The sequence below is a fragment of the Phodopus roborovskii genome, unplaced genomic scaffold (genome assembly GCF_943737965.1).
Source record: "Phodopus roborovskii unplaced genomic scaffold, PHOROB, whole genome shotgun sequence".
In the NCBI taxonomy this organism is placed as follows: Eukaryota; Metazoa; Chordata; class Mammalia; order Rodentia; family Cricetidae; genus Phodopus; species Phodopus roborovskii.
Window position 1 is genome coordinate 8,041,888 of NW_026126625.1, and position 27,588 is coordinate 8,069,475.

Below are 27,588 nucleotides of genomic sequence, written 5' to 3' on the forward strand. Positions count from 1 at the left end.
GCTATTGCAGCTTCAAGCACCATATTGAGGTCCAAGGAGGGAGAGAAGAGGCATGTAATTACATACATCCAATTAACCAAGAATTTGATACTCAGGCCTGGGGACAGAGTTCGGTGGTAAAGTACTTAGCATGCAAACACAAGGACCCAAGTTTTGCCCCTGGAACCCCTGTAAAAACTTGGGTATCATTGTTCACATCATCTGCTATATCAGAACTGGAGGTAGGTGAGTTAGAGACAGGAGGAGCCCTGGTTCTTTCTGGGCAGCCAATCTATCTAACTTGGTGAACTCCAGGACAGTGAGAGAGATTCTGTCTCAGGGTGGTTGCTTCCTGAGGGACCACACCCAAGGTTGATCTTAGGCTTTCACACATGGATAGTTGCATATAAACAGGAGTTGGGGGTGTATGTGCTATTTGCCCCGAAGCAGCCACTGCAGATGCTCCATTCTACGTCATGAGCACCCCTAAATCATAGGCCACTCAGACTGCAAGGAAGGCTGAGAAAGTAAGAACACATTGCATATTGAATTTCACTTTATTTCCTAGAGGATTCTGTTATTAAAACAATGAGAATCAGCCATTGGCATCTACCACAAATTCAGTGCTATGTTTGTCTTACCCATGATGAATTTCAGATGGAGATGAATCACCTAGAAGGCAAGATTCACAAGCTCTTGAGGAGTTAACAGAGAAGCCAAGATGTACTGCTGACTCCTAAGCTGCAAACCCTGGTCATTTTATAAGGACTTTGGGCCATGTGGATGATATGTGAATGCTAGTGTCATGTGACAATAGTACATTTCAGGTTTGAAGGAAGTTCTAACTCCTTTTAAAGTACAGTAAACTATGGGGCTTCACTCCTTGTGGGATAAGCTTTGATAATGTAAGACAAAGGCTTGTCATAGCTTGTTCTGGGACGATGATCTAAACTGTCTTCCAGCTTCCTTTATGTGGACACCAATAAAATGCTGATGCTAGCAGAAATGGGAGTGGATCAGGTGGAAGAGGAAGCCACCCACAAGATGTGTCGGTGCTTTGGTGGAAAACCATGTCAGGAAGCACCTGGCTGCCCTCTGGCTGCAATCTCTGACAAGCCCTCAGCTGGCAGCCAGTTTGGGTCATTCCTGGTCTTTCTTGCTTCCCAGGTTCTCTGAGCCCTCTTCCTCCGATGCTCATCTTGCAGTCCCTCCTTCCTTGCTCCAAAAGAGTGCTGAGATAGGGTCTCATTATTTGGCATCATTAGGCAGCCATAGTATCCCTGCTCCTGAATGTTTGCTGTAAGTTTTTCCATTTCCCATTCATTACATTTCCTGTCAGGTACCTGACTGGGTCTCTGAGTGCAAGAGGTGGCAGGATGCTGTGCTTCTTGCCTTTTTAGAAATGACCCAGGCTGAGGGATGTACTCCACAGTTGACTTTCCAGCTCTTTCTTTGAGGCTGGGCAAACTTCTTCTCATTCACAGTGTGTTTACATGGCACAAAATTTAAAATTTAATCCTCATGGTTCATGGTGTATTCTTGTTTACTCTTTGTTGTAAAAGTTAACATAACCCAGTTTTTGTTTTAATTAAGGTGAACTTAGATCACCCAAACATTCACTGCTCTCTGTGAGGAAGAAACAAGCATGGTTGTGTTCCCTGGTTATATGAAGATGGTGAAGGGGCTCCTATTTCAGAACATGGGTCATCCCAGATGGATTAAGGCAGCTCAGGTGGAACCATCACCAGATCTGCCACGTCCAGACTCCTTTGCACCAATGTGGCTCTCAGTGTCTTCTTGGTACCTTCTGGAGTCTTTTTGGTATGGAAGAAAGACCTTGTACAACATTCCTCATATGTCACTTCCCTTAAACAAAACCTTTCTTCTGTTTCTCCTGCTTGCCTCACTTCTTCTACCATGTCTGAGAATACAAAAACACACATGTTCTCCGTCGTTCTGAAGGCAATAGCACATCAAAGGTATACTGGTAGTTAATCTAATGTCTGCTGTGGTGGGGAACCTTTGAGAGTAGAGTGCTTTGTGTTTAGGGAACAACTACTTAGCTAGTTGGGGAAAGAGAATGGAGTTGAGTCATGGCTTGTTCCACATTCATTGTCAATATTATTACAAGTATTAGACACACGAGGTGGTGGTAATTTCATGTAACTGAGTAATTGATAAAACAAGGTGTTTTGTGCCAATAGAACATAAAGTAAGTAATCTATTCATGATATAGACCTTCTAAAGAGGAGTGACCTGAAGCAAAGACTCTGGAAGACCTTGAGAACAGTTCTCTTTGGTAGAGAGTATTGCATGTTGGGTTTTTGTAGAAGGATGATCACTAATTTTGACGAAAATGCTGGTGTCTCCCCACCCCTGAAATAGATGTTAGTAGAGAGATGGGAAGGAAGCAGAGTGGACAGAGGAAATAGTTGAGACCATGAAGACAGACTTGTCCCATCAACAAGGATCTTTAAGCAAATGGCCAGTATGGTTGCCGTTACCTAGACTAATTTAGTTGGGTCCTTATAGTTCCATGTGTGAGGTTGTTAGTGAATGTAACCTCAGTGTAAGATAAGAGTCAGTTACTATGTATTTTACTGTTTCTTGGCAGTAGCTGAAAATACCCTTTCTGGAGAGGCATTGGAGCTTAGGTTTTCTTTTGGGCAAGTGTGTGATCTAAGAGAAATGCCTCTAGAAATTGTCTTAGTCCCAGCAAACGGCAACAGATGAAGGCTGTTTGATAATGCACTTTTGCAGCCAACTCAACAAGAATGCTCCTGAAGGGGTTTCCAGGCTGTGCCATAGGGAGAATGAGATGAGCAGATGTATGCACAGCCATCATGATGGACATCAAGGGGCAGGACAGCTGGGATACAATGGCTATGGTGTCTGTAGGTAAGAAGGGGTAATGTAGGCATTGGTAGCAAGCAAAAGGTACAGGGTCTTGACTGCTAAGTAAAGGTCTTTGAAATTCATCCTGTGGACACCAGAACATACTAAGTAGTTTAAGCATCTTGTAGTTGTGATGGGTTTAAATTGTGTTCTAGAGGAAAGCACCTGGCTTAGACATGTAGGAGAACAGGATGTGCAAGAAGTTCAAGGGAAGGAGACTCACATAGACTAATGAAAGTGAGTATTGCAGGTAGGCCTGGTGAGCAGGCCTGTTAATCCAGCTGCTGAGGAGGCTGAAGCAGAAAGATAACAAGTCCAAAACCTGCTTTGGCTATAGGTAGGTTCAAGGCCAGCCTGGTCAACTCTGCCTGGAAATGAAAGGTGGGATAGAGGTGTAGTCCAGTGATGAAGTCTTGCCCTTGATCCAGTCCCCAGTACTAGGGGGAAAATAGGGGGAAAAGGAGAGGGATGAATGGAGAAGGGGAGAGAGAGAGAGAGAGAGAGAGAGAGAGAGAGAGAGAGAGAGAGAGAGAGAACTGTGGTTGATAGAAAGAGCCCTGAACTGCAAGTTGAAATAAGCAAGGTCCCATCCAAGCTCTTCTTCTTGGACTTGGTTTATATCTATAAAAATGATTAACTAAAAGTTCCTATCCAGTTCTAACAATTTGTGATTTTATATTAAAGTATCTTCTCATTTGCATTCCTTAAATTGTGTCCTTAGAAAAGATGTTGAAGGCTGGTTTAGTATAAAACCAGACTTCTGGAAACTTTGGTTTGGATGTTTGTATGTTAATTGATTCCTCCACTCTTGTGGCCTTCCAAATCCCCATATTTCCACATAAAATTTGTAGCCAGTGGATTATGGATTCAAGCTGAACCAGAATCATGTATCAGCTATTACAAGCCTGAGGGTTTTGTTTCTTAATCAATTACAACATATCCGGTAACCCAACCCAGCTACAAGGAAGATGGAATTAGCTTTCCTTATTGCTCAGAGATGGAATGTCTTCACCTAAGCTTCTGCTTAAATAGTAATGAAAAGAGGATTAATGTTGGCAAAGCAGAAACCAGCCAGTGTGAAGCCAGATACGATAAACACTGAAGCAAGGTACACGTTTTCTCTCTTATAAATTCTGAGCCATATGATGGTGTCAAGCCCATAGCCAAAAGCTAACATGGGACCAAAACAAAACTGAGATATAAATATAAGGGAGGAAAGCTGACTTCTCAGAGTGCTGGTCATTTTCAGTTTGACTGATTTGTATGTTATTTCAGGGCTGATGGCTCTGCTTTGGATAACCAATAAAGGGACTCATCCCAGAGAGAGCCTAAACCCTCTCCCAGCAGTCATTAGTTGCCTGTAGCTCTTTGTCTGGGGTGGGACCAGGAAAAAACTTTCCCCCTTCTGCATTAGTATGTATGTAGATGTTGCCATTGTTCCATACACAGCTACATATAGGAGGGACTGTTTACCTCAGATTTCCTGGTATTCTGATTCTTACCGTACAATCTTTCTACCTCCTCTTCCTCGGTGTTCCCTGACTCTCAGATGCTGGAGCTGTGATATTTATGTACTTGTTGGGATATACACACAAACAACAAAAGCAGACCCAGCAAGTTGTATTTCTGTATTTGTGCATTATGTGCCACATGCATTATGTATGTATGTATGTATGTATGTATGTATGTATGTATGTATGTAAGTATGCATGCATGCATGCAAATGACAATGCTAATCAAAGAAAAAGAGGCTCTCAGCTTGAGAGAGGAGTCTGAGAGGAGGGGTTCCAGGGTAAGTAGCTTAGAAGGGCTGAAAGAATGAAAGGAAGGAAGGGGAATGATGTAATTCTATTTTAATTAAAGACATATTAACAAACTAAAAATTATTTGTAGAGAAAATTTCCGGTATCAGAGTTTTAAATCCTTGTCTCATTGACCAGAAGATGACTTTCCTAAGTCTGCTTATTATCAAAAGTATTAACTCTATACTTGTGTTTGCTCATTAAATTTTACTTCATGTCTTCATTTCATAAACATTTTCACCAGATGCTTCTTATGTCCAACACTGTGTCAATTGCTGGAAATGTGCTAGCAAGTAAAATCAGAGAAAAGGCCAAACTTCATGAAGCTTGCAGGGAGTCAATGAGAAAGATGTGAACCCGGCGGTCACGTGTTTTTCCCTCTAATCGAGAGGAGGTTTCTCTGAAGAAGTGACAATGGAGATGAGAATTTCAGGATGGAAACTTAGTGTTAACTAGGTAACCTTGGGTTATGGCTTCAGTGAATGAATGACATTTCAAGGCTACTAAAAATGTGGCAATTAATTTATGCTGGGTGAAAAGAAGCAAAGACTTATTGTGTTGGAGTCATACATATACTTACTGTGTTGGGGTCAAACACTCAGTAGTCTTGAAATGAAGTCTCCATGACAGATATGGACATGGTTCTGTTTGGAGCATTGCTGGCCAATGTGAATTAGAAGACTTGGAAGCCTGTGGTCTAGGCAAATTAGGAGAATGGGGTTAGGCATTATACACGCTCTTGTGGGTGTTTGTGCTTTCTTTGCTGTAGATTACTGACAGTGTGTTTGGGTCTTTTCTAAGAAGGTGGGTGGCTGCTGGGGAATCGGACTATACATGGAGTGGAGACTGCTGTCAACAGAAAGTACATGCAGACACCTCATGCATTAGGGCAGCACTGCAAGTAAATACAAAGGAGAAATTGCAGAGGTGATCCTAGCTTTGGGGGATACCTTTCCATTTTGATTCAATATGCATTCCTGCTTAATCACTAATCCCAGCTATTAAGAAATTGCTGAGGGTGCCCAGGTGAGGAGAATTCCACCTTTCAGTAAGAATCTTCAATATTTGGGGGACAAATGAAAGCCTAGAATAGATTTCTCCTTCTGTAGGGAGTAAAATTCATTAATAATAGCAATAAAAATAGGAAAATAGCCTGCATTCTATTAAAAATAAACATAGCCAAGGAGATGAAGTTTTAAAGGGGCTGGAAGCATGTACATTCTAGTTAGCATTTGTTTTGGCTATCAATGAAATCGAAGGAAAGACTGTGTCTGAAACAACATGAGACGATTTATTTCAAAATGGCCAGAAGACTGCAGGATTCCTAACCCATAAAAATGATTAATTATTGGAAGGAATGGAGATGTTTACAGCCTTGATTTGCTAATTACACATTAAATGCATGTATTGGATTACCATAATGTACCCCCATAAAGATGGACAAATAGTATGTCCCAGCAAATAAATAAAATAAAGTTAAGGAGAGGATGCAAACAAATGATGCAATAGAAGGGTTTAGGCTTCATCAGAAGCAAAGCAGAGCGAAGTTACATCATAGGAAACAGAGCCAGCGACACAGAACACGCTACCAACATTCTGAAAAGAGCCTGTGTCCTGTTGTGTTTATGTTTCTTCTGATTTCCTTAATTTTTAATCCTCTGTTTATGATAGTCACATTTTCATCTAGCCTCCTCATTTTCTTTATTTTTGATACTTTGTTGTACAGAACACATTTTGTTTAATTTTATTCTCTGCTGGCTTTGAAATTTTTAATGTTGAAATTCCATACTGAGTATTTTCACAGTTTACTAAAAATATAATTGAAAACTATTAATATAATTGTACATTAATTAATTAATGTGAGGTATATCACATCCTCATTATTTGTGCTTATATTTATATAACTTTGTTTTCAACTTTGTGGCCAGTTTTTCATCAGTGACTTATGCATGGTTCCGATGGGACATCCTCTAATCAGACATTTCTAGATTTGTGTTTCCTAGTACAGTGGCCGAGGCCCACAGGACTTAACAAGTGCTTCACGTGTGGCTGCTGTCAGTTCAAGGTCAAATGATGAGGGCAGATAAAAATCACACTTCCCAGACCCCACTGTCTAGTCACCACACTCTTTGTTGATTATATCCCATCCATGGATGCTTATACGAATGTTTTCTCCTTGCCCTCCCACACTGTACCCTCTGTGGTCATCTGCCCTCTGATTAGAGGTGCCATAGTTTGACTCATTTATTGGGACTCTGGAATTTACCACCCCTCCCACAAATGCCCAGGCTAAGGATGGTTTCCTTCCCCTGGGGTTTTGTTGTTGGCTCTTCCTGTCTTTGTACTCTGGCCTCATGTATGCAGACTTCCCTGTGCCAGCTTTCTCTCTTCACCTAGGCTAACACTCTACCCAGCAATGGCCCAGCATGTGCAGAGAGGCCAGGGATGGAAACTGTATGCTGACTTCTCTCATGACTCACTTTACTGTCAGCTAATGTGTCTTGAGGGAATTTGTTTCAAGCCGATGCCCCTCGCACGTGGTCTGGGTCATATTCCTGATGAGTTGTTGGCATGGATTCCGTGTTTTTCTACGTGAAAATGACTACCCATGAATGAAAATAAATCACAAAGGAAAGTCTAAAAAGAAGCTTTTTCTAAAACCTTGGTATCATGAAACTTGACAGACTGTGCCTGTGTTCCCCCAACTCCTTAGGAAGAAAAGCCCACTGCTGACTGTCAAATGTGAGTAGCTTGAATATGGTTTGGGGTATGTTGTGATGAAGAGCTTCCTATGGCTGTTCTGTGGTTGGCAATGGGCAAGAGCACACAGAGCACTTTCTAAGGATTCTGCTTGAGGATGGGAGGTATCAGGTTTCTGTAGGGATCCTCTTCACCCATGGTGATAAGCAGAGTGGAGGCAAAGTCCATCTGAGTGCTGGAAATCCTCATGATGTGTGGTTGTTATATCGGGTGGGTTAAAAAGTAATCGTTTTCACATTAATTGTTATAAATCATTATGAGAGTAAAGAGAATCAGTCATTTGACCAGCATCCTTCTAGAATGGATTTCCTGACCTGGCCACTCTTTAGATTAGATACTTCTTAGCTGTTCTGGCTGCGCTGGGAGCTGGGACATGTTAATATTTTAGTAGCAAACTCCTTTGCCCCAGATGTAAAACTCCAAAATGTCTCCAAATATTCCCAAGTGCTCCACAGGGCCTGTATAGCATTCCAGAACATTGTGGATGCCTGTGGGCCTGGAATTTAACAATCTGCATTATCTGGATGGAGACCTTGTTCAACCAGGGTTGAATTGTCCTAAGGCAGCTTCCACTTGAGGGTGCCGGGCATTAGGGCCAAATTCTTGACCAATGTTTGTCCTTGTTGAGACCTTGCATTGCCCAGTGTTTTGAAGGTACCATGGGGTGATTATTGAACCCATGCTGGACTGATTTATACATTAGAATAATTAAATTTGAAAGTGTCACACTTGTTAGTTAATAAATCCAGCAGTTCAGAAAGGCTAAAGTAAAAACCACAGACCCACCCATCATTCAACTCTAGAAATAACCAGAATTTATTTGACAATATTCTGAAAATTCCTGTGTATGTTCATGGATAGACTTTTTGAACAGGGTAAGTACACAGCCATGGTGCCAGAAAAATGCTGTTATACTATGAGTGTCATTTTAAGTAAAGAGTATTTAATTTTATGTGAAGTATAAAATAATGGTGTGTGTGTGTGTGTGTGTGTGTGTGTGTGTGTGTGTGTGTGTGTGTGATTGAGTGCATTTACTCTCAGAGGTGAAAAGAGGACTTTGGATACCCCAGAGATAGTTACCCTAGAGATAGATGGTTTTGAGCCACCTGGCATAGATGCTGGGAAACAAACCTGGGTCGTCTGGAAGAGCAGCAAGTGTTTTTAACCACTGAGCCATCTCTCAGCCCTATTTTTACATGAATTAAATAGGAAAATGAAGAGAAATTGAGGGACCTGCAGAACTTGTAACCATAGCAGGACAACTTATCTCCCCAACAGTATCTCTACATATATGACAAAAGATCACACAGCATTCGGAGTCTGGAGTGATTATGTTTTAAAAACTGATGTTTACATCTCAGTTAATACGGCATGACGCCCTTACAGCTTTTTTCCATTCTCCTTCCTATGTTTATCAGTCACACTGTGGGAGCTAATTTAATGCAGAATGTGTGGCTTATTACGGGCTTGGTACCAAGTGGATCAAGTGCTCACCTCCATGCCTTCTCCTTGACTCTTATAATCCTTAAAGAGTTTTGAATCATCTCCTGGTTGATTGGATTTCATCACCAACTTTTAAAAGCAAGTTTCCATTTCCTGAGGTCTTTTCTTTCTACATTTGAAAATGTATCTTTCTGTTTCTGTCCCCCTGTGTGTTAAAACACATGAGACAACACTTAGCATTTGAACCATTTTAAAGTGTTCGGTTCAGTGGTGCCAGTTATATTCACTCTATTGTGCACAAAGCATGTGTGTCTGGAGCTGACTTCCATGTTACAGAGCTGACGTTCTCGTTAGACAGTGCCTCCCCATTCTCTCCTCTCTGCAGCTCTTGGCAGTTACCCCTCAACTGTGTGCCTGCGGATGGGATGACTCAGGGTGCTTCGGAAGTAGTTACACCTGACTTCTCTTGTATAATGGCTTCCATTTTATCTATGGTGTGGCATGTGTCAGAATTCAATTCTTCCTCTGTATTGAATCATATGTGCTCATATACATCATATCTTGTGAATTTCTCTTGTTGGTGGACATTCAGGGTTGTTTTTCGTTGTTTTTGTTTTGTTTTGTTTTTCTTATTCTGGCTACTGTAAATAATTTGGCAACAGAGATGAATGTGCAGCTATCTGAGTCTGCCTGTACAAATTCAGGAGCTATGTACTCAAAAGGAGAACTGCTGAGTCATAAGCGGAACACACACTTTTAAGGAACTGCCATAATGTTTTCCATAATGACTGTACCACTTTATGTTCCCACCAGCAAAGATGAGGGCTCCAATCCCTCCACACTTCGATGTTTTCACTCTTTGTTGTCTGGCCTTGCTCATTTCTTACCCACAGTGTGTTGTTTTCAGTAGTCATCCTGAGTAGATGAGGAATAGTAGTTTGTGGCTTTTACTGCACACTGGATGGCTAGAGAGATGCTATATAACCTATTATAATTGAGTGGCCACACTTAGGTTTCATTTGATGATATTGTTTTATTTAGGGTTTCTATTGCTGCAATGAAACACCATGATCAAAAGGCAAGTTGGAGAGGAAAGGGTTTATCAGGCTTACACTTCAGCATCAATGAAGGGAGTTAGGACAGGAACTCAAACAGGGCAGGATCCTGGAGGCAGAGGCTGATGCAGAAGCCATGGAGGGTAGCTGCTCACTGTCTTGCTTCTCATAGCTTGTTTAGCCTGCTTCCTTATAGAATCCAAGACAAGCAGCCCAGGAATGCCCCCACCAACCATGGTCTGGGCCCTCCCCCATTGATTACTAAACGAGAAAATGCCTTACAGCTGGCATTTTCCTCAGCTGAGGCTCTTTTCTCTGATGACTCTAGCTTGTGTCAAGTTGACAAACAAAACCACCCTATACAGATACCATTATCATGTGCTAATGTGAATCTTATTTTCATGTTTTCTTTCATTTTTGTTAGACGTCAGAAATTTTGATTTTCATATGAAGTACAGTGCTTGCCTTGCAAACAACTTAGCCTGTGTGGTGACTTTCAGGTCAGAGGGAGACTGTGTCTAAAGAACAGGGTGGGCTGTACCTCCAAATATGACACCTGAGGCTGGACAGTGGTGGCACATGCCTTTGTTCCCAGCACTTGGGAGGCAGAGATAGGTGGAGCTCTGTGAGTTTGAGATCAACATGGTCTACAGAGGGAGTTCCAGGATAGGCTCCAAAAGCTATAGAGTAACCCTGTCTTGAAAAAAAAAAAAAAAAAAACCAAAAAACAAAATACACCTGAGGTTGGCCTCTGACCTCCACATATCTTCATGCACACATGCACCTGCACACATATGAATGCCACCCTTAATACAAATGTACACACACAATTATCTTTGGCAGAATGTACTATATAATTAAGTTAGAGCTGCAGGGCGCTTCCCATTTGTGCTCTTCTTTTTACCTATTAATGATGTACAGATTAAGATACATGGGACGAGGGTAAAATATGGCTTGTATATTTTATTTTTTGGAAAAGTCACTTATAGGGGAAATCAACGACCCACAAGTTCCAGCTCCAAGGATCCACGTCTAGGCTGCTCTCCATGACCCAACCCGAACCAAGAGAGAACAAGCCTGTCCCGGACCCCAGAACAAATACCACATGCTCACCCACACACCTGTGACCAAATGGGCGTGGTCAGTGCCACAGGTGTGGCTGGATTGATCTCTTACCATACCTATTATTGACATAGTCACTTCCATTTTATACAGAAGGGTGCTAGAATCCTACCTACCACAAGGAGGGCTTGAGAATGGTTATGAAGCTTGAATGAGATTGACTTGTGCAACTTAACACAGTCACATTGGGAGTCTGCTTGGCATCTCTTATCCCTTGAGTATAGTAAGTTGCCATTGCCCCAGGGTCTTCAAGTGTCACATTTGTGCCCTCCTCTTTGGGATAAATGGTGTGATGAACATGGACTCTGGAGTTTGGGGTCTGGACTCTTGCATGTAGTGTTTCAATGGAGGTTCTACTTTGTGGATTCTTCCTCTGCTCCTCCTGCAAGAAAAACTTCTCCAAAAACAGTCTGCTGAAGTCATGCCTCTGTTCTGAAGACTTCCAGTAAGGTGATAACTGAGTGTGCGAGCATGGTAGAAGCTTTCCTTTGCTCTGTGGATCCACTCAATGCCCTTTTCCAACTTCTGGACGTGATCTGTGTAATTGCATCAGTTCTCTTTGGCCAGTAGGGATTAGAGGGAAAAGCGAGGAATGCCTGCTCTCTCTGTCTCTGCCTCTCTGTATTCTGTTTCTCTCTGTCTTCTATCTCTGACTCTCTGTGTTTCTGTCTATGTCTTTCTCTCTCTCTCTCTGGCTGTATTTTCTTACCAAAAGTCTTAGCTCCCCCTCATAGCTCTTTGCACAGAAAAATGAAGATGAAAATCCTGGGATTTACAAAGCCTGGCTCACACCAGCCCAAAATTGCTGCCCAAATCTCACGGCTTCTCAGTATACTGTCCATTCAATGACATGTTATAAAAAAAATGTTCCTTGGGGGCTATGAGTGTTTTCAGTGACAAAGTGCTTGCCTTGCCTCCCTTGCCCAAGACTGAGTTTGATCTCTAGTACTTCATAAGCAAATGTTAATACTTCAAAAACAAATTAACACATAGTCACACAGAATAAAATACCCCTCAAGGGGCTCAAAAGATGTCTCAGTAAATAAAGTGCCTGCTACACAAGCATGAAAACATCTGTTTGATTCCTTAATCAAGCACATTGGCTCATATTCATATGAGCAAGTACATATACACACATACCACTCACATGCCCATACAAACCACATACATTCATGCACGCCACACAGAAACTCACACACCACATACAGAAACACACACTTTCTACACACACACAGACACACATGTACATACAGAAACAAATACACACAACACCACACACACATATAAACTCATACATACAAGACACCACACACACCACACACACCACACCACACACACACACACACACACACACACACACACACACACACACACACACACACACGGGGGTGGGGGTGGGATTTGACCATCGTAATTCTATTGGGGAAATAATGAGGACTATGTCTGGAGTATGAGGTGCAGCCTGAACAGAAACCGTGAGATATGGAGCTGCAGAGTGAGGTGTGTCTGACAGGCAGAGGCTTACTAGTGTGAAATGTGTTCCCGTGAGTTAGTGAGAGTAAAGTTCTCTTATGATAGTAAAAATGACCATGGACAAAGATTGGCTAGGAAAGGGCTGGCCAAGTTCCACAGGCAGTTAACTCTTCAGCCAGTGAATTTTAGCAGAGAGTAGTATGGACTGGAGAAAGGAAAGGTGAGCCTCAGAGTCCTGGAAATTTATCACTGGTAGCTAGCACATGGCTTTAGATATATTAGTGTTTAATACAACCTGGTTGGATTGAATTGTTGATCTGTGTGACAACTTGACTGACATCTTTATGGCATCTACCCCATTCCTAATTTTAAAGTTTTGTTGCTCAAGACATTAAGGTGGTATTAACCTGAAAGAATGTATCTACTGTTCACAAAATCTGAGTGGTTAGAGGTCTCCTCAAATAACCTTTGTGGGGACATTGGAATGAACCTTCATTTGATGTCGGGGAAGTAATATCCCACTGGAACTCATTTCATTTGGAGTTGTTTTTAATATGGAGCTGTTAATATGGCATTTCCAATAAGTGACCTTAGATGTGAAATCTGGGTTTAATTACTAATGTTTTAGCTAGACCAGCAGAACAGCGCTATTCAGTATATGTCATAGATTTAAGAACTTGTCAGGGAAATAGTTTATGATTTGATTTATGCCTGGGGATCCAGGAAGAGCTAGCAAAACTCAGGCCTTTATGAGTCTGTGAACACACTCACTCCTACCACAATCTGGGCTTTTGCCAAGTCTGATTATATAATGAGTAAACAATATCTTTGGGGGATTTTTTTTTCATTCAGACTATTCCAAAGCTAGAATTTTACTTGGGAAAATATGATTTCCTATGCAATCATTAAGCCTGATAGTTTAAGGCAAATGGCACAAGTACACACTGTTTCTTAAGGTGTGTTTTCATAGGTTTTCCTTTGGTGGTTTTCTTTGCTCTTTAAAACAAAAGAACTTATGTTGAATGTTTTATTACATGCATGTGCACTCATGTACACACACACACACACACACACACACACACACACACACACATGCACACACACACACTGTATGACACTAGAAAACAGTTACCAGCAAAAATCACCAAATTGAAAAGTGTTTATAGGAAATAGAAATAAGCAAAGATAAGGGCTCCTGTGCAACACAAACTATCCCATGGGAGATGCTGAGGGAGCATATGGTTCTCAAAGAATTGTCTCATTCTATGGAAAAGAGCTGATCTTGCTCTACACTCTGCTAATGAAGGTTGTGGAAATAGCTTATGCCATCCCCACCAGGTCCCTTGACCTCTCTCTGTCTTCCTGCTCATTTAGAACAGCTTGAGGGTCTGGATCCCTATCTGTCCTTGCAGGACACCTAGTGCAGAACCTTGACTGTGGGTATCTATTTGGATAAGGGAACCAGCAGATGCCAGGGAGCCCCCAAGATAAAATGGCAGATTGTTATAAAGCAGAAGTGTAGCTCTACTTGCAAAAAAGGTGGGGTGGGGTTAGTGGATGATGTAAAAGGCTTCATTGAGATGTCAAAAGAATGTTGTGGTCAAGTGGCTCCCAGCAGTGGATGGAGTGTATCCAACACTGGGAATGCTAACCATGAGTGATGATAGCTTAGTGCCTGAATTTAACTGGAATCCTGGTCACAAAGGGAGTAGAGCATCAGTGGAGAAATTCCACAGAGGAAAACAGGGTTAGCCTGGGATGGGGGATGACAAAGGGGTCCTGCCACAGCCCCAGCATTCCTTGGACACATACGGTTCTGAAAATGTTGCCCAGCTAAAGATAGTGCTCAGAATATTCACCAGAAAGGCCATAGACATTAGAGAGGACATAAGCCAAGCCAAGGACTGGCCCACAGCACTGTCTGCATGAACAGCAGCTGCCTTGGGGAGGACACGATTCTTCAGGTCTTTGTCAGGTCTTACCACAGAGGTACAAACTTGATGTTGGATGAATCAAGCTTGGATTGGGTTCCTTCAACAACTTGCCTTACAAAGCAGTGTTCAGACAAAGTGTAAATAGTCCCTTAAGACGGTTTACAGAATGCTTGAAAGGGGAGTTGGGAGAAGCAATACTCACTGGTTCACAAAAGTTGTCTGGTCTGGATTTTCATGAAGCCAGCTCTGTCTTTGTGCTCACTGGGTTTTAGAGTCTTGGCTGGTCAAAATGAGGCTACCACATACCTCTTCTCTTGGGAGGCTGGTGGTCATCACACAGCCCAGTAAAGCTCTACCCAGTTCCCAGGAATGGCTGTCCCTCCATCATCCACGACCCTCTTCTGCATCCTGATGTATGATAATGATAGATATTATTGACAGTGATTGATACTGTGATAGTGATTGATATTATTTCATATTTTTGTGGTAACATTAAGCTTTACTCACAGGTCTTCTCTCTGATCAGTGGGCTACCCACTTGGCATCATGGTCTGCTTACTTTTGTAATAAAGCAGAAATAGGCATTAATGGCATTCTGTCAGATTAGGAAGCTATGTCTAGCTGCAAAATCATGGAGCATGGCTTACAGATGGGTTCTGGGATTGGGGTCCAAACAGACCTCAGCAGGCTGATCTCCCAAACCAAAAGCAACAAGAGGATATTCATTGGAGATTAATGTGAATTTTGTGTAAGCAGTGGCTGGAGAGCTGGTTCTGCCATCATTATTTTGAAGATGTAATTTTTAAGAACAACAATCACTGACATTTGTGACACACTCACCAGCTACATGGAGACACTGTGTGATTTCCTTTCTATGTGTGTTTGAAGTAATGTGTGAATAATGGTGACCATCACTGTTTAACATGCGTTTTATAAAGATTAAAAGCTTGTCATAACAGCTTTAGTCATTATGTAGCTCCGCCTCCAAAGGGAGTGCCAATAAATGGTGTGCCTGAAATATGAAGAAAGAGAAGAAGAAGGAAGAGGAGGTAGAGGGAGAGAAGGGAGGAATAAAAATAGAGGGGAGGAGGAAGGGAGAAGGTAGGGAAACTTTATCAGAAGAAATTTGGAATGGGTTAAGGAAATAGCTTAGTTCAGTTGCCAGAACCCACATAGAAAAGCTAGGCATGATAGCACGTGTTTGTAATCCGATCACTGGGGAGGGTGAGACAGAGAGATCTCTTGGGCTGGTGAGTCAGCTCCATCAAAGAAGTGAGCTCCAAGTCAGTATGAGACTCTGTTTCAGAATCAAAAATCAAAGGGGACTGATCCTGAGAAATGACACCCAAGGTTATTCTCAGGTTTCCATGTCTGTGTATACATGGACGGTACACAGGCATGCATGCAGGCATGCACACATAGGCACCTGGGAATAAAAGTTATGGAGAAATACATGGCCTATTCTCTTTTTATATATAATGTCACAGTCTAGACACTACATTTTGAGATTTAAAATTTGCATCCTTAATTGTGTGCAGAGATTGGACGAAGTCACAAAAGAGCAGGGAGAATAAGAAGGCGTTTGGGGTGTTAGCCAGGTACTGGAAGCTTTGGGAAAATTCTAAAAGTGTCCTTCCAGGGAAAAGGACTGGGGCTCATTGTCACCTTCTTCAGAGGGATGAAGTTCCAGGAAAGGAAGGTCAAAAGGGAGAAATGGGTAAAATCAGGGGCATTGCTGCTACTTTGTAGCTAGGAAGAATGTACAACAGGGTCAGTGGCTGTAGAATATGCTGCTGGGGGTCTATGGCACCCAACCATCCTAACAGAGAAGGGAAACACCATGGGCACTCCTTAAGAAAGATGCCATTTGCTTTCTGTTTTCTTAAGAGGAAAAAAAATCTGATGGATCCAATCAGAGAAACCAGATGTTTTCATTTTATAATGTGCCCGTTTTAATTATTTTAGAATCAAGATGTTTTCTGTAAGTGAAGGTAGAGGAGTTATGGAAAGAAACCTGATTCTAACTATAAATGGAACAGATGGGATGGTGGGAATAAAAACAAATTAAAACAATATTGCAGGGAGCTCTCAACTTTCATTTAAAAAATATATGATGATATTTTTCAACTTTTCACATTCGACCAATTCATATATCGAGTGACAAAATGAAAAACCAATTTCAGCTGTGTGTAGTTTAAACATTTACCTAAATGATCTGGACTTACCCCATCTAAAAGTCCAGATGAATGCATTAAACTGCTAATTGTATTTTTCTATGAATTACAATTTTATATTTTAAACTATATTAAGACAGGGTACAGTAATGTTTGATGACTTTTGGGGTAGAAAATCGAACTGGACGAGGGTCTTAATTAGAGCATTAAATAGTATAGGTTTAATTAGCTCCCATCCCTGATGAAAGATTTGGTCAGCTGCCAAATATTATTCTTTCTGTCCCTCTACCAAGGCTGAAGTGTGACACTATAGGGCTATCTGATAGAAGCTGTCAGACCTGATGACCGGTGGCACTTGAACAAAAATTATTGGAAAACCTGTTTTTCTTCCTGTCATTATTTTTTTTCATTTCAATTTTGAAAGTTTTCCCTACAAATCCCCCTCTTAATTTAACTTTTGTCAGGGAGGGGAGGATGATGTAACTTCCCTGAAGGCTTAGGGAAACCTGGGCGATGTCTAACTCAGGCACATGCTGTCATTCTAATGTGGTGGTTTCCTTCTATACCTCTACATTCTCTGCCTTACGACTTGCCTATTAAATTCTGTCTGACTGGGACATTTATTTCTATAGTCCTAGAGGATAACATTTTGTTTATTTGCTTGCTTGCTTACTTGGTTTTAAGTAAGACATTATGTGTTTTATCCTTTAAATTATGGTTTGAGGCACTGGAGAGATGGTCAGTGGTTAAGAGCAGTTACTGCTTTTCCAGAGAACTGGACCTCAGTTCTCAGTACCCATTCTGAAGGACCACAGCCACCTGTGACACCCACTCCAGGGGATCTGATGCCCTCTTCTGGCCTCCAAAGTAGCCTGCACTCACTCATGTGTACATAATTCCCTAGCCCAGACACAAGAATACACATAACTAAACATAAAAATAAACCCTTCAAAAATGCTACAAAATATGGAGGCGCAACACAAAATGTTGCTCAAGTCATTCAAAGCTCCTCCACTCTCTCACTGTAACATTTTATTTCTCTGGGCATCTTTTTGTCTATTCATGGCCAGACTTACCCATGTTAAACATGATGCAGCCTTCTGTCTTGATAGGGTGTTGTCATCTAATGAGTGTATTTTGGCCTAAAATACTTAAAAAAAAAAAAGAAAGAAATTTCAGGAACCACCAAAGTTCAGAAAGTAGCAAACACCATCGCTATCTGGTTTCATGTTGGTTTTTAAAGCTCAGGCATATTTGTTGTAGACATTTTTTTTTTTTTTTGAGTGATGAAGGAAAATAAAGCAATTCCTCTTGTGACTTTTCTCAGGGACAGGGAGGAGACTCACCTCTTTTCTTAGAGACGGTTTAATGTGTGCTCTTCTAGCCCGTGCCCTGTACTTTCCCTACCATGTTTTCATGTGTGTTCACTAAACTGCCTTTATATGAAGACAGCGAGAAAATGCTTTATACCTTTATTTTAAAGAAATCAAACCACACCAGCCTCTCCTTTTAAACTGTTTTTTAACCTCTGTTAATAAATATGAGACAGTCTTTCCTATGCTAACCATATGCCTGTCAATGTTTATATGGCATATGATCTTCCTGGTAGTTTATGGTTTCAGTGCCTTAATATAAATTTCTAAGAGATCTGGAATTCATTTTGACATACTTTAAGAATTTATAGATTTTTTTAAAAAATTTTTTATTAGATTTATTCATTTTGTTTTATGTGTGGGTGTTTTACCTGCATGTATGTTTGTGATCATATATGTGCTTGGGGCCTGATGAGGTCAAAAAGGGCATTGGATCCCTGGGCCTGGAGCTATGAACAGTTATGAATTACCACATGTGTGCTAGAAATCAAACCTGGATTCTCTGAGGGCTCTGCTGAGCAGTTTCCCCAGACCAAGACTTCATATGTTTATAAAAATACCTCTAATACTAGTACTTAGGAAGCGGAGGCAATGAGACAGAGAGCAGCCTGGGGTGTGCAGTAAGTTCAGTCTCTGCTTGAGCTACATTGGCAGATACTATCTCAAGAATTAAAATAGTTTAAAGGTACTTTTAGTAGATATGATGAAAAATGCTATATTCGTATATGAAATGTCATAATGAAACACATTTTGTGAAATTAAAATGTACTACTAAAGCATTATGAGAAAAAGTAATGCCTATGATTATTTGTGTTATATGTCAATGCTATAACTTTTTTTTTTTTTGTTTTTTGAGGCAGGATTTCTCTGTGTAGCCTTGGCAGTCCTGGAACTCGTTGTAGACCAGGCTGGCTTCTAACTCATCGATCTGTCTGCCTCTGTCTCCCAAGTGCTGGGATTAAAGGTGTGTAACTCCTTGAGACAATTTTCCTCATTCCCTCACTTTTACTTTTTTTTTGAGATTTTACTTTTTAACTTATTTTTATTTTATGCTTGTTTATTTTTATGTTATCCATTGTTTTACCTGAATGTATGTCTGTGCACCACATGCTACAGAGAGTTGTGAGCTGCTAGATAGGTGCTGGGATTCAATCGCAGGTCCTCTGGAAGAGCAACTAGCACTCTTAACCATTGAGCCATCTCTCCAGTCCTACTTTTACTCTTTATAAAGGAAAGCACAAAAGATGGCACCTAATTTCCTGACTAACTGAAGTAACTGTAACCCCAGTGTTGTACTGCACAAGCAGGGAACTTTCTCATTGTGCATGGCTGGAGCTTTACACCCATTTAGCAGTCCATTCCTCTCCGTGCCCCAGAAGTCTCTGGCAGACAGTACTACTGTCCCATTCACTGCCCTGGACTACTGTGAGTAGACTTATGTGATATTAGACTTCTATAACTGGCTTTGTTTTCCCCCCATATCCAGACCTCAAGAAACACTCATTCAGATGAAGACAAAGATGGGAACTGGGATGCTTGGGGAGACTGGAGTGACTGTTCCAGGACCTGTGGGGGAGGAGCCTCCTATTCTCTGCGGAGGTGTCTGACTGGAAGGTCAGTGGTGGCTTGCTACTCCTGTGGGGATTGTGTCAGTGACTCTGGGTGAGTGAGAAGGGGAGAAGGTGTGGGTCTGAAGTGTCCAATTGGGTGACTTACTATCTACCATAAACATCAGCCAGTCTCAAGTAACATATTTAAATGGGAATGATCCTACTCCCTGGCATTTCACTGTATCCTATTTACATTAATGGTTACAGGGTTCAGGAAAAGCAGACACTTTGGGCCTAAGTAAGTGAAGGCCTGTTAAGTTCAGTTGCTGGCTTGACAAAAGGTTATGTCATCTACAACTATGGCTTCTTTCTTGGTCACTTACTGTGAATCTACCATGGGTCAATAAGGTGAGGCAGGAACTGAGGAGCTGACATGGGGGTAGAGGTGCTTACTTCACAAGCACAAGGACCCGAGTTCAGATCCCTTGAACACTAGAACACCTACAAAAGTCAGGAGTGGCAGTGCACACTTGTGACCAGTCCAGGGTGGGTAGAGGCATGTGCATCACAGGGGCCTGCTGGTCAGCAAGTCTAGCCAAAGTGGTGAACCTATGTTCGGTGAGAGATCCCGCCTCAAAAAATAAGATAGAGAGCTACAGGGAAGATGCTGGACATGGACATCTAGTCCTCACTCGTGCACACACAGGTGAGTGTACCCGCATATTTAAATACATACAACACCACACACACACACACACACACACACACACCTTCACTTCTTAGGTCCATTATACTAAAATGTAAGCTCAGTTTGATTTAAAAGTCCACAAGTTTCTGGGAAAGCTGTACTTGCTGTTTTTGAAGTTGTGACTCATGTTTAAACCTGATTCTTTGATGAGGCACAGCCTCAGGTCGATGGGCTCTCAGCTTCTGATCCCAGATTTTAAAAAATCCTAGATTATGGCAGTCATCTTCACATGTGGGATGCTGCTGGGCAGAAGAGTAACTGGCTTTTACTGATTATCTGCAGCTACAGAGAAGAAACACAAAGGGGACATATTTTACTCTGTTCAGTTGATGTTTCAAGCAGATCTTATGCAGGCATATTAGACAATGACTAAATATGTCCTTCAGATTCCTTGAGACAGTTCAGGGCATGATAGATGAAGAGAACAGAGTCCTTTGAGAAGGAGGACACACTGATCTACCCAGGATGGCATGGCGAGGCCGCTGGAGCATGGTGATTGTTCCATCTAGATAAAATTTTGACAGAACATCAGTGTATGTAAATGGATATAGAACTGAACCCAGTCTCAGCCTAGAAAAGATAAGGCCTATGTTTGACCCCCCTTCCCTTTTCTTTAGTTTTTGTTGGGAAATCAAGCCTCCTCTACTCTAAATATGACTTTAGTACTCTTAACATTGTGATATGCAAAAGATTGATGGACACACACACACACACACCATACATACATATACATACACACATACATACGGACATACATACATACACATACAGAGAGAGAGAGGGAGGGAGAGAGACAGAGAAGAGACAGAGAAAGAGAGAGAGACCTGTTGTCAGAGGACCACATGGACAAAGAGAGGGCAGTGACTTCTATGGTGAAGGGTAAGTTCCTCTCCAGTGCTTGTCAGTCACTGAGGGGAGAATGGTCAACTTGAAAACTGAAGGTTTTCAGTTTTCTGTGTAACCTCCAAATGTGAGGAATATGAATAGCTTGAATTCTATAGAGTGACAATAATAGAGTGACAAAGAAGTGGTATTTGTTCTATTGTCTTCCTTAAAACAATATATCCTGTACTTGTTAAACAGAATTGAAAAGGATATATTAATGGATTATAATTTTCATCCCCTCATCATAGAACCAAAATGTTTACGTATCTGTATCTTCTAGATTCATTTAAAATTGTGTTGGACTTTCTTGGAAATGAATCTTGCCGTGTGATGCATCTCAGGATGAGTGTGGGTTTGTGGCTTCTTCATCCTGAGTGGGCTGTGTGTAGATACGTAAGGCATTGCTCCTTCCCTCCTTGCTTCCTTCCTCTCTCCCCCTCTCCTTTTGTTCCTTGAATTGGAAAAAAAGGTGGTCTGTCTCAGATTGTTTTATATCCAGGGTAAGAATAGACATCTGCAGGGTGCTCCCTTTTTCCTGCATGGTCTCAGTTCCTTCCAAAGTATTTCCTGGCGTGCGTGCGTGCGTGCGTGCGTGCGTGCGTGCGTGCGTGTGTGTGTGTGTGTGTGTGTGTGTAACTTTCATGTTAGAGACATCTCTACTGGTTATGGGGGATGTAGGATGTTTTCTTTTGGATTGTTCTGCCTTTTCAGAGAAGACTCCTCTGATTCCATTATCCAAAAAAACAAGGGGCAGAGAGCTTGAGTCCTCAGGACTTGAGTGTTTAATTATTGCTCAGTCCAGACACTATAGTTTAAACTCTGGAGATAAGAACGTGGTCTTTATTGTGGTTTTTATTAAGGATTTATTTTATTATTTGTTTGTGGTGTGTGTGTGTGTGTGTGTGTGTGTGTGTGTGTGTGTGTGTGTGGTGTGTTTGTACATACAGATGTCCCTAGAGGTACAAAAGACAGGGTCAGATCTTCTGGAGCTGGAGGTATGGGTGGTAGGGAACTGGGTGCTAGGATTTGAACTCAGGTCCTTTGAAAGAATATCAGGTGCTCTTAATCACTGAGCCAACTCTCCAGCCCCCACAATCTTTTTTTTTCCATTATTTTGAGAATTTCATGCATGAATATAGTGTGTTTTAATCTCTCCCATCAGTTCCCGCTTTCCCTCCCAACCTCATATGATCCTACCAGAAAGTTCTAGAGGGTAACCAAGAGCAATGACCACAGTCTGTATTGTTTTGGAATTTATGGGACCCCAGTGACCAACAACACAAAGAGAGGGATCTGTATCTGGCATTCAGCTTTTTGTTTGATAGCCTATGTATGACACCTGGGAGAGGTATTTTTCCTCATATAGGGTAACTCTATTTATTTATACATATATATATATATACACATACATATATATATGTACACACACACACACACACATCCACTTATTTTAGGAAGCTTCTGCAATTCTAGATTCCCATATGGCTTTTTCAAAGAACACAGCCTTTTGCTGCAGTAAGGGATGGAATCTAGAGGCTGACTACTCCAGGATGTGATGTCCTTGCTCTTTGTTTTTAATGTTTATTTTTGCACATATTAGTTATATGTGATAATGAGCTTAATTGTGACATTTCATACAGGCATATGGATGTCATCAGTGTTGCTTACAGGAGTATGGTACCTCGACAGTGGCTATACCACTGATGAAGATGTCTTTCCCTCTCCAGCACCCACTGACTGGGTGGGCAGGGCCTATGAGCCCCTCCCCCAGTATGTTCATGGGCTCAATCTTGTGCAGGTCTTGTCAAACAATTACAGCAGTTGTGAGCCAATGTAGTGTAATGTCTGTGCTGTCCCTGGAAGACAGCATTCTACAGCACTCCTCCCCTCTCTCTGGCTCTTGTATTCTTTCTGCTCCATTTTCTATAGTGCTCCCCTGCACGCTGGGGGCCTGATGCAGATATCCCCTCTATGGCTGAACTTTCAGATGTCACTTATTCTTATCATGTGACCAGTTGTGAGTCTCCACACTCACTATTGTCCACTGAAACCAGAAACCTCCCTGACCACAGACAGCCTTCTGTGAATTCCTCAGAGAAAACGAAGTCATTTCTGGCAATCCCTGGCTATTGCATCAGAACTTAACTTTTACTGGTCTACAAAGCCAAAGATAGTCTTAGTATAAAATAGACAATTGAGATAGGCCCCTATTGCAGAATTTGAATTTGAATATAAATATTCTTTCCTATCCAAGCAAAGTCTAAAGGACATTGAGAGAAGAATTTACATTTTTTTTTGTAGGACGTTTTCCAAGAAATAAAAGAGAATATATTAAAATTCTTCTTGTGAATCAAGTATAACACTAATAACAAACCAGAAAAAACCATACAAAAAGAAAACTATAGACCAATATAGGTCGTAAAAGTAAATGTAAAAGTTATAAATTAAATATGACCAATTACTGTTCGAAAATCTATAAAAGAATCATGCATCAAGATGGGTTTAGTTCAGGGTTGTAAGGATGTCTCAATATTAAAAATTGAGTCAATGTAATTTTAATAGTGATATAATTCAATATTAATAGTCACCAATAGTCAATATTCAGTCAATGTAATTTTAACAGGCTAAAGAAAACATGTATGTCAATGCAGAGAAAGCATTTGAAGAAAGTCAACACCACTTTATTACAGAAAACTTTTGGGAAGGGGGGGGGGCAAAAGGACCCGTAGCTAGCTAGCATAGATTTAGCATCGAAGCCCTATGATTTCCACCTAACATCAGGAATGAGGCTCTCGAGGGAGGGAGGCTGCTCTTCCCTCTGTCTCTCAGATCAAGACTCATTTTCACACAGCCAATAAAGTAAGGGAAGGAAGGAAGAAAGAAAGGAAGGAAGGAAGGAAGACCTCTGTTTGCAAAGGATATTGCTATCTACATAGAAAATCTCAAAGAATTTATACAATAACTTATGCAACTAAAAAGTGACTTTAGCAAGGCCTTGGATGCAGAATAAACATACAAAAATTTATGGTATTTCTCTTACTAGTAGTAAATGGACAATCACTAAAATTTAGAACACTATGTCACTTATAATCACGGCCCCCCAAACTTAAGTATAAATCTATCTGAGCGTATAGAGGACAGCGAAGTACTAATTACAGATGGGAGTGGGCTGAAGGGAGGGTTCAGTGGATAGGAGCCCCTGCTGCATTTGCAGAGCCCCCACGCTCAGCTCCTGGCACCCACATCAAATGGCTCACAACTGCCTGTAACAGACTCCAGGAGATCTGATGACTTCTCTGGCTCCTGCAGATACATTCACCCTCCCACATACATGAGTAAATAAATAAATAAATAAATAAATAAAAAGATCCTGAAAAATAAAAAAGAAAGATAGAAATACACAGAGAGATAGTTTGCTCACAAGTTGCCAGACTCAATATGGCAAATATATCAGTTTTTCCTAAGTTGTTGTATAGGTTTAACTGTGTTTCTCTTAAAATATGAACAATATCTTTTTGTAGATAGAGGTGAGATTATTTTAAAATTTAGTTGGAAAAGCATAGGACCTGGAGTAGATTAAATAAGTGGGGAGTAAGAAGAACAGAGTAAGGCCAATCAGCTTATTTTGTATCAAGACATACAGCTGCATAATCAAGAGGGTGGCTTTGGCAGCAGGACAAATGAAATGATGGGCAGGGCAATTTACCAGTCACCTGACAGCAGGCTGTGAGCTTTAAACACTGACCATTAGGACAGAAAAGTTAATCCGAAAAAGAGTGAGGGATGAGCAAGTGGATACAGAAACAGTGAATAAGATGCTTAGAAAGGCTGACTATTGTAAACTAAACTGGAACGAGACATAGCCACATACCCATTACAACATCCATAGAAAGAAAATGTTGACATACGAAAATCTGCCAAGGATGCAGGGGAACTAGATTGCTTGTAAACTGGTAATGGGGGTGTAAATTGGTATAGCCACCCTGAAATGGAATAGTTTCTTTTTTCTCTTTTTGGTTTTCAAGACAGGATTTCTCTGTGTACCTCTGGCTGTCCTAGAACTCACTCTGTAGACCAGATTGGCCTCAGTTTCACAGAGATTCCCCTGCCTCTGCCTCCTGAGTGCTGGGTTAAAGGAAAATGAAGGATTCAAAGAAATGAATCACAGATAACACAGAACAACATGGACAAATCTCTGAGGAGTCAGATGACCTTTTTAAAAACAAGTCCAAGGTACTGCTTCAGTCTTCTCATGAGATAGTCTTGAAATGAGTGAACATTTAGAAATGGAGAACAGAGTAGTAATTCCAGGTGGTAGGATAAGACAGGAGAGAGAGGACACAGCTACCAAAGGAAGCTTGCAGGGTCCCTGTGATGACAGATATGTCTTACACATTAATTGTCTGAATGGCAACACCCTGGGTGTGTCCCTGTGATAAATTTTAAAATGTCACCCTTAAGAGAAACTGAAGGAACAGTAAATCATTTTACTCTAAGTTTCATTTGACCACTTCTCAGAAATTCCAGGTAAATTAGACTTGTATGTTTTTAAAGGTAAAACTATAGGAAACTAAGTGGGGTGCCCAGGGAAAACTGAAGGCCAGAACAGTGAGTGTATGGCTAGTTCTCTACCTGTCCTGGTGATGTACATGGGAACCCAACTTACAGAGGGTTAATTATACCATAAATATAGGAGCCCATGCCTTGAGAGTACATGAAGCACAACTCAGGAACTACAACCCTCGCTGAAAGGAAGAAACTCCGTGGTTTGTTCATTTCCCAAACAGGTTTAGTATAACAACCTGAGAAACTTAAATATGTTGATCTTAATTATGAATGGAAAAAATTTCCAGTGTAGAACATAGGTACTGCTGTCCTCCTAAGAATTTCAGGCATACATATATTGGCCCACTTACATCGTGTACAATAAGCTGAATACAAACAGCCTACAGACTGTGGAGGCTTGCAATGGAAAGTTAGCATAAAGGTGGCCTTGTTATTCTTCAGGGCTAAGCTGTGGAATCTACTTGTCAATAGGAGTGGGAAATGTGAGATACATACATTTATATATATATATATATATATATATATATATATATATATATACATGTGTGTATATATATATATGTGAATGATGGAATTCTATTCATGCATAAAGAACAAAATTATGTCATTTTCAGGAATGTGAATGCAACTGGAGTTTATCCTATTAATTGCATTAAGTCAGACTTGAAAGACAAATGTCATGTGTTTTCTCTCATGTGTATTCTAGATTTTACACTGATACATAAATCATGTATGCATACACGACATGAAAAATCTGTCTAGGGAAATGAAGGAGACAAACAGGAAGGTGATGGGTGAGAAAGGGAGAGTATGAAATACAGGGGTGGACATGTTCAAAGTACATTATGTAGTTGTATAAAAATGTCCTTTTGGAACCCAGTACCATGTACAATGAGTACATGCCAGATATAAAAAGTGGTCCTGATGGGTCTGGCAGTGGTGAGGGATCTGGAGAGGGATTCCTACCAATAGAGCACTTGTAGCTCAAGTTTGCAGTCCTAAAGTGCAGAACCCAGGAGGAAACATTTAACAATAGCAAGATGTTAACAGCAATTCCAAGATGTAAAAGAAGAAAGTCACACAGTGATTTATGGAAGATTAAATTCCCCCAAACAAATCCTGGCAACTTGGAAGTAGATATTCACACCTATTGTACCCAGACACGCCTCATCATGAGGTAAAGCCACATGGTCTTTAGCAACAGGTGTGAAGACTTATTGCTGCCACTGTTTATATTCAGTGTTGTGCTTGGGATTCTAGTCAGTGTAGCCAAAGAAGGGAGACAAGAAAATGCACCATTTAAGGACTAGAAATGAAGAAGTAACTCTCATGACTCACAGCTCAAATAGATAATAAATCCAAGAGTACCCATACCCAAACAATGGAACTAGTTGCAGAATTCACTGGTGAATTCTAGGCAAGACAACTATATAAATAATGGGGCTCTTACTCTGTGGAAGAAGCTGGAAAGCAACATTCCAAAAGGCAACATTTGAACTATTAGGAAATTACAAAATATTTTGCAATGACTTCTATGAAGGATCTATAAGACCTTTATGAAACATGATCATAAATAGGAAATCTCAGCATCATAAAAGTGCCAGTGTATTCTTAATTTGCAAACAGGAAATGAACACACACTAAATTTAATTTAAAAATGTGTGTGTATATGTCAGTGTAACTGTATGCTACATGGGTGTGTTGCCCATGAAGGGCAGAAGATGACATAAGATCCCCTGGAGCTGGAGTTACAGTTGTGTGCTAACTGATGTGGAGGCTGTGAAAGAAACTTGGGTCCTCTGGAAAAATAGTATAGTAGTTCACTTGTC

General features: G+C 41.0%; 1 protein-coding gene across 1 annotated transcript in view; it reads left to right on the forward strand.

Moving 5' to 3' along the window:
- Adamtsl3 (ADAMTS like 3) overlaps positions 1 to 27,588 on the forward strand; it is a 299,460-nt gene that overhangs the window by 80,204 nt on the left and 191,668 nt on the right. The window contains exon 4 of the mRNA XM_051206607.1: positions 19,497 to 19,624. Within this exon, the coding sequence (XP_051062564.1) occupies positions 19,497 to 19,624 (128 nt within the window). The remainder of the gene's footprint in view (positions 1 to 19,496; positions 19,625 to 27,588) is intronic.